Source organism: Typha angustifolia, chromosome 3, assembly GCF_048772165.1.
Source record: "Typha angustifolia cultivar Huaian chromosome 3, ASM4877216v1, whole genome shotgun sequence".
Taxonomy (NCBI): Eukaryota; Viridiplantae; Streptophyta; class Magnoliopsida; order Poales; family Typhaceae; genus Typha; species Typha angustifolia.
The window spans coordinates 1,790,758-1,799,006 of NC_133241.1; the positions used below are offsets into that span (position 1 = coordinate 1,790,758).

The 8,249-nt window shown below is 36.1% G+C and overlaps 1 protein-coding gene across 1 annotated transcript in view; it reads right to left on the reverse strand.

The window, feature by feature from the left end:
- Nucleotides 1–7,416, reverse strand: part of LOC140780050 (probable ubiquitin-like-specific protease 2B) — a 31,220-nt gene extending 23,804 nt beyond the window's left edge. The window contains exons 1-4 of the mRNA XM_073125356.1: nt 7,090–7,416; nt 2,005–2,255; nt 1,807–1,903; nt 1,680–1,732 (exon numbers count right to left, since the gene is read on the reverse strand). Of these exons, the coding sequence (XP_072981457.1) occupies nt 1,680–1,732; nt 1,807–1,903; nt 2,005–2,255; nt 7,090–7,246 (558 nt within the window). The 5' untranslated portion in view covers nt 7,247–7,416. The remainder of the gene's footprint in view (nt 1–1,679; nt 1,733–1,806; nt 1,904–2,004; nt 2,256–7,089) is intronic.
- Between the last annotated feature and the right edge of the window lie 833 nt (nt 7,417–8,249).

The window sequence follows — 8,249 nt, forward strand, 5'->3', positions numbered from 1 at the left end:
CTCGTTATTCTACATTCAATTAGATTAGTTTTAACTTGAAGTATTATCAATTAATATTATGTGTTGAATGTTATTTTTGTGCCAACAAATGAAGTTTTCGATTCTCCTCATCATTCTACATTCAACTAGATATTAGTTTTAACTTGAACTATTATCAATTAATATAAATGGATGAGTTTTAAAAAATATCGATAGTATTTAATGCAACATTCTTGTATTATTTTTGTGCCGACAAATGAAGTCTTCGATCCTCTTCATCATTTTACATTCAATTAGATATTAGTTTTAACTTCAATTATTATCAATTAACATTATATGTTGGATGTTATTATACGTTCAATTTTATTATGGAGTGTTCGATCATTAATATTAGTTTTAATGAATGTATTCAATCATTTTATGTGTTGAATAATATATATATTTAAGTGTTGCTAAATTAGGTCATTTACAAAAATAATTTAAAGATTAAACATTATAATATAGATTTTACTACATATATTTAAACCAAAAACTAAAGATTGACATACTAAAGACCCAAAATATCTCTAAATATCCTAAAAAATTTATTAAAAATATTATAAATGCGTGCTAGTAATATGTAGGGGCATGCCACTAGCATGGCAATCGTTGCTTTAACCATTATCATAGATAAGAGTAGGATTAGGCCTTTAATGGAATATCCATTTAATGATACCTACATTCATAAAGACAATCTCCAAATTGCATTATCCAAGGAATAAACGTTGCAAAGATAAATAGTTGCCTATAGTAGACATGCTAAACAACAAGACATTGTATCGCTCAACATACACAGTGTAGACGGTAGCATGATGAGCTACAAGTAGAAAAGCGCAGTGAGATAGAAGGTGGCAATGCAAGTCTATCCCCCTCCTTCCTAGCACGAATATGTCACTAGGAACGTGCTTGAAGGTATAAAATATGCCATTTCGTGTCACTTAAGCTAGAATTCCACTTGTAATGGATCGCCACCTTCTTCATTTCAACTTAACATAAACAAAAAAATTCTATAAACAAAGAGATGAGAACAACTCCCAAAATTCTTGCTCATTATGATTGTTACATGTAATCAACAATGTTTTTATATTGACCTTAAGCTGATATAAGTCAAATGCAACATTTTAAGTCCACCATTTCTTAAAATGCCTTGTCTGCAGCATATAGAACAAAATTTAAGCAGTTATCAAGTTGTTGATTTAAGAAAAAACCCAATCCTTTTGCAGTGTGAATACACCAAAGATTTTAATGAATGCGTATACAATGACTTTTAGGTCCAGCATATCATACTTCAAAGTTCAAAGTCTGCAAAGGTCTTCCAACTCTTAAAGGTAATATATCTCTAATCTGCAAATATGTGAAGTTCTACTTATAACCTAGATTATCGGTTAAAAAGTAAACTTTAATCGGACATTTATATATCTTCTGCGGCGTATAAAGTAGAGTATTGTAGGACAACATATCATACTAAGATATATAAGAAATGGAGATATTTTTCAAGATAAACAATGAGATACACTTATCAAATTCCAATAGAAATTAAATTATCGACCAATCCTTAGCTCCAAATCAAATATACTGGTTGATAATAATAATAATAAATTTCAAATAGCATGAACATGCATCATACACAACCAGAAGATATTTCACATGGAAATTCTTACCATTTCGTCATAAGCAGCATAACAACCATCTGATACTGGCTGCTCTAAGTAACCTGAATTTGAACAGAAAGATGTGGTTATCACAATATGATCCAGTATAAACAGCAATGTTAGGAGAAAAGCTGACCTGCATTTCTAGGAATATCGGAATCGGTAGTTGATGAAGATTCAAATCCTGATGTCCAGCATTCTTCATCATCTGAAATCATATCAACCACCATTTTCTGACAAATCCAACCAAAAACCAGTGAGAATACTAGTAGACCAATGTAGTGCTCAAAAAACAAAAAAGACTGTGCAAGACTAAATAACAATTTTAAAGTACGTTAGGTCGAAGTTCTGTCAAAAGACTAGAATCTTTGGCAACAGCAGAATGCTCTCTTGTCAGACTCATGGGCTCAAATTCATTTGAACGTAAGTGGCCATGCTCATCTGACTCAGCTTTCTCATCCAAAGATGTCAGATTTGTTTCTGGTGACTCTAATGCATATGATTGTGGCATATTATCTCTTCCATGCAAATCTACACATAAAATGTCAGTGACATCTGTTCCCTTGAAATTCAGGCCTGCCGTAACTGCAAAACGGACAGGTAAGTAGCCAAAAATCAAGTTCTAGAACAGAAAAAAGAAGATGAATACCTGAAAGAAAACTTGATGAAATTGAACTAAAAGGGTTATTGACACCTATAAGTAACTATCTCAAAGTTAAACTGCCAAAGCAAGTAGGATTACAGGACAACACGGTGCATGAGAACTATAAATAGAAATCTTAATTTGATGGCCCAATAAATAACCTCAGAAAGCATACTTTCCAGTTTCCAACAAAGAAGTGAAAAACACCAAATTGGCATAGAAGGATACACCAGGGCAGAAGCTTCTGCTAGAGGGGCAAATCACAAAATTCCATATATGCTTTTAAAATGGCATAAAGTTATATAATTATATCGAATGTAAGGGCTGGAAAAGTACCTAATAACGCTTATGCGGTCAATAGGTGCACACGCCGACAAATATGCAATACATTGTCGATGCAAATACAACATTTTAAATATAATAAAAACATAAAACAATGTGTAACACAAAATGGAAACACAAAAAAGAATGGAGAGAAAAAAGGAATAGAGAATTTTAAATACCTAATTAAATTGTCGACACTATAATTAGTAATCGATTTAATGCAAAACAAGTTTCAAATTTTAATTTCAAAAAACGAATAATCAATATAAGAGCCACAAATATTTATACATAGAATTTTCTGTACAGGTTGTATAATAAAAAGTATTCTCTTAATGCTCACCCTCTAATATCCACCGACAATGCATAGGAATCAACAACCTGCTCAAGTACACTATAAACATTATACTGCCCATACTCTGATAAGTCCTCTAAGGATGGAATCTATGTAGGATAGATACCAATAGGGGTGTCAAAATAAACGAGCGGTTCGGAGTTAGCTCGACTGAAGCTCGGGCTCAGCTCGACTCAACTCGACTGGAGCTGAGCCAAGCCTAAGCCTCAATTTTAGGCTTAAAATTAATTTAGAGCCGAGCCTAAGCCAGAGCTGGCTCACTAAGGCTCGACTCAATAGACTTGGTATCAAAGTTTCGAAAATTGATATCGAGATCGACCGTCCGGAAAAACGATATGTATCGATCGTATAGGCCGTATAAGCCGTATCGGCTGCCTGTATTGGATTATACTATTTTAATTAAATAAAATTCTAAATATTATTTCAAAATGTTGAGAAAATTCTAAAAATTTAGAAAAAATTATAAGAAAATAAGAAATAATAATTACTCACATATAAAGCCTAAAAGTAAAAAATCTTTCTTCCTCCCTCTCTTTTTTCTATCTCTCTGACTATTAGTCTGAAGTATCCATTCTCTCCCACATTTTCTCTTTCATTCTATCTTTCCCTCTCTTTCTCTCCCTCACCCTCTTCCTTTTTCCCTCTCTCTCCCTCTCTCTCCCTCACTCTCTCTTCCTTTTTCCCTCTCTCTCTCCCTCTCTCTCCTTCACTCTCTCTTCCTCTTTCCCTCTCTCTCCCTCTCTCTCTCTCTAGCTACTGACAACCGCAACTAGCAGCATCAGCAGCAACTAACAGCTGATGGCTGCAGCTAGTAGCACAACTGCTGCTGTACGGCCGAAACCAGCCAGCCAATCCCACTCAGGATCGGCGAAAACTGGAAACTATGCTTGGTATATATACTGAGCACTACTCACAAACCCTATTTCCCAAATCCCAATCCCTTTCACTCACTCAGTCACCCCGCCACCTCCTTCAAATCCTCCTCCTCTAGTTCTCCACTGTTTGTGAGCCTCCTTCTCCTTTGGGGAGCCGCCTCGTCCTCATCCTCCTCCAATCCTCCATCGTCGACAAGCCTCCCCTTCCTTCTCCATTGTCGGCAAACCTCATCCTCCTCCGGGAGATTACCTCATCCTTCTCCTTCTCAAGCCATCGCCTCTTCGTCGTCGTCCTCCTCCTCCTCCACCCAACCTCCTCCATCAGCAAACCTCATCCTCTGTCGGCATTAAGCACTAATTAATATTATTGTTTACATCTTAATATGCTCACTGTCAATTATTTATGCAGCTAAATCTTTGTTTTCGATCATTATGTAAATTAATGTGAGAGAGTAGTATAATAGGTAGCTACTAATGCCCCATCTTAATGTGTTCGCTGATGTGTTCATGAAGATTCCTAAGGTAGTGTGATATTCGGGCACCATAGATTGATTTCTTCTTTCTAATAATGATGAAGCTTTGTAAAATTATTTCTTCTTTAGTTTGATATTCAGATCTAATGGTCTCGGATGTATCTTTTCCATGATGGTCTTCATGCATATAATATGTAACATGAGTAGAGCTGTAGAGATTGGTCTCATGCTTCTTTTCTATGAGTCAACTTTAGATTATCATTACTCATCATCTCTGATCTTTTATTAATGTTTTTTCTGTCAGCTAAACAATCTAAAGCTTATTATACTTATTTTTTATGCAGGTACAAGATCAAGCTTCCTTCTGGTTCTAAGAGTCACTGACTGCAACATTTTGCAAATGACAAATAAATTTAATTGTAATGTTTGGCATGACACTAACTTTTATTGTAATATTTGGTGAGTGAGAAGTAATTTTTATTGTAATATTTTGCAAGTGATAGACTTATAATTTGGATGTCAAAATTTACATTTGTTTTGAGCCAAATTTTGATAAATAGTTCTGTGTCAAAATTTAAAATCTGTGTGATGCTTATTTTTATTTTGATAATTTGATGGTACTTTATGTATTATTGACTCATTCTTATAATTTACAAGTTAAATCTTTAAATTTCTAGTTTTAGTAAAGTTTTGTTTAGTTTAACTAAGTTCAATTTGAATAGTTCTTGGTTGGCTTGCCATTTTAAATAGTGTTATATTAAATTTTTAAAATTTAAAAGTTAATGTTCTAGGTTAAATTTTTAAATTTTAAACTTTCATAAAGTTTTATAAAATTTAACTACTTAAGTTTAATTCAGCTTAAATAATTATTGGCTTGGCTCAGGCTCAATCTGGCTCGGCTCGAATTGAGCTGAGCCGAGCCTGAGCCTAAAATCGAGGCTCAAAATCAATTTCGAGCCGAGCTTGAGCTGGAGCTAGCTCGCTCAGGCTCAGCTCATTTCCACTCCTAGATACTAGACTGAATCCATATATTCGGCTGCATGCAAAGGTGCATGCACCATTTTCTTGAACATTTATATTCAAATTTTTCTTCCCTCCAAATTTCCATATAAAGGTTATGTTGGGTTTACTTTTCGCTAGCATGATGACAAATGAGTCACAGAAATGACTCAATAACGAAGGCTTTTGGCCTGTTCTAGTTTCTGCGGAATTCAAAGAATTAAATTCCATTGCTCAAAGAAGCTTAATGTCTCAACATGAGCCCCTTTGAAAACACGTAGAGACCCATGTTACAAAACATATAGGGTGAGAGCGCAGAGTACTGTACACATCACATAAGAGGCTCAACCCAAGCATTGCCATACACTATGCATGTCGAGCAGCATATTTCATGCCACAAAAGGCGGGCACGAAAAATTTCCTCATGTTCTATTCCAAATAGAGAGGATAGCAAAAAAACTACCTGTCCTAGCTGTCAATTCTATCACCATCACTAGCCCTAAAGCAAAAAGGAAGATGGGTATGGTTCCATTTCGAGGTGTTTCGGAGAGGAAGAAGAAGAGCAGAGATTTCATAAAGATGATTAATAACAACATAACAAGCAACATATTTCATGCTGCAAAAAGCAGGCAATGAAAATTTTACACATGTTCTGTTACAAATAGAGAGAAGAGAACAAAAATGTACCTATATCAGCCATTAGACCAATCATCATCTCTAGACCCAAAAAGAAAAGATGGGGATAGTTTTGTTTCAAGGCTTTCAAAGAAGAAGAAAGAGAGCAGAGAGACCGTAATGATGACAATCAAATCAACAATTTAGCGATATGCTAAGCTTAGTATATGATCCACTAGCTTAAGAAACATCAAACATGGTTGTCTTCTCCTCTCCTTCCTTCTTTATGGGATTTAGACCTCTGCCTCCCTCCTCTATCGATTTCTCTCTATCTAAGCTTTTGCATTGTGGCCCTTGACACAGTTCCATGTGGTGCAACAGAAATCCTAAAATATCAATTGGTGTTTAGGTTTGCACATTATCCAACGAGCATATCAATCATGCTTTAATTCTTCCTACCAATGAAAAGACAGATATATCTAAATGACTCTTATTGGAGTTGACTTAGTTGTTGTATGTTTCTGTCAGCTTAATTCTTTTTTTCCAATCATAAAATAATCAAAACCAACAAAGCATTTGATGCTCAATCCGTTTTCTTGATCTGGATTAATTCAAATAAGCAACCTGACTGTAATTGCACAACTTAACTTGGTGGACATGCCTATTCAGCGCATAGACACCCCTAAGAACTATTGATAAATACCCACAGAAGCAAAGGTTAGGAGAATAATTTTTTGGTCCAAAGCGCAAGAATTCTTTTCCCATCATTGGAATGAAATCAGTGCTCCCACTAGACTATATTTCTACACTCCAAATGCCTTTTATCCAAACATTGAAAAATATAGCGATATATTTGGCAATAGATGCCCGTTTCTCTTCAAATTAGTGGGAGGAAACTGATCAAGGCATAATTTCCAAGTGTACGAACTTCTCAAGTGGCAGTGTCGTATTCATCTAGTTGGCACCGGCTATAGGCGCAACTTTTAGAGTGCTGAGCCAATTTTTATCTTTCGGACTAATCCCAGAAGGACTCTCACATGGGATTGAGGTTTCAACACAATTCAACCACATATTAACGAATGTAAACAACCACTAACGAAATCCCAATTAGGGTTTCGGGGTGAGGAATTTGGCTTACAGGCATGGAGGAAGTTGTACTTGGTGAGCCCATCTTCCATCCTAGGGCTCAACTTCGACTGCAGCTTCGCCGTGTACTCCTCGGAAGCGGCTTCCACGGCCTCCTCCTCCTCGTTGAAATCGTACACTGCGAGATCCTTCTGCGACGAGCCCTTCATCACAGCGACCGAATCGAGCTCGCAGCGGATCCCTCGATTGAAGCCGCGAAACCCTAAGGCAAGAATTTTGGCGATCGAATGGGGTAGATCTCGGGGGGTGAGAGAGAGAACGAATGATCCCAGAGGGCTTCTAAAAAAACGAGACGTCCCAATAACTAGAGGTACGATGATGGACGTTACGGGACTGACCCGTTTGAGTTTTCCGGTCATATTTCCCAATAGTACGAATTGCGAAAATAACTTATTACCTCTAAAATTCCAATCTTGCTTATTACTAAAATTTATAAATGGCTTTTTATGCAAATATCCCACTTTTGTGAAACGTAAAATTTAGTTTTAATTAGACCCTTGAGTAGCGAGTTATTTTGATACGATTTGATCCATATTAAGTTCACTCGTGGTATTGGGTTCATTGCGATGAGTCTATTTATCTGCTTGAGTTTTATTAGAAGTAATAAAATTATTTTTGTCGGAGTGCGTTCAAACGCAGAGACTGCGTTAAATGAGGATGGAAACACCTGCAAAAATCAAAAACGTAAACCGTGCCATCGAACGAGGTCGTTTGAACGCCTGCATACGTTCACAGCGATAGAGAACGGAAATTCTATATTTAGACGCGATCGAGCGCATTCGAATACACCGTGACAAAAGTTGTAGGCTTGTTAGGGTTTGTTATAGTTATTTAACTTAGTTGGTGAGTCCTTAGCGTGAACCTCTATAAATATATGGAGAAAACCATAATTTAAGTTTCTCTTAAATATTTGAATTGGCTTTAGTCTTATCTGTCTCTCAACTTGTCTCTAGCCATTGGCGTCCTCTCCTATCTTCCTTCTCCCTTTTTCCACCGCCTAAATTTTTTGTTAGCCTCTTCCAGCTTCTAACCACCTTCTTCTACAACAACTTCTCCCCCTTTATACTAAGGAGTAAACTTAGCATCTATCTAGCTATTGCATAATTATCAAGCTAGAATCTAATTGACCTCCGATCAATGTTTTTATCGATA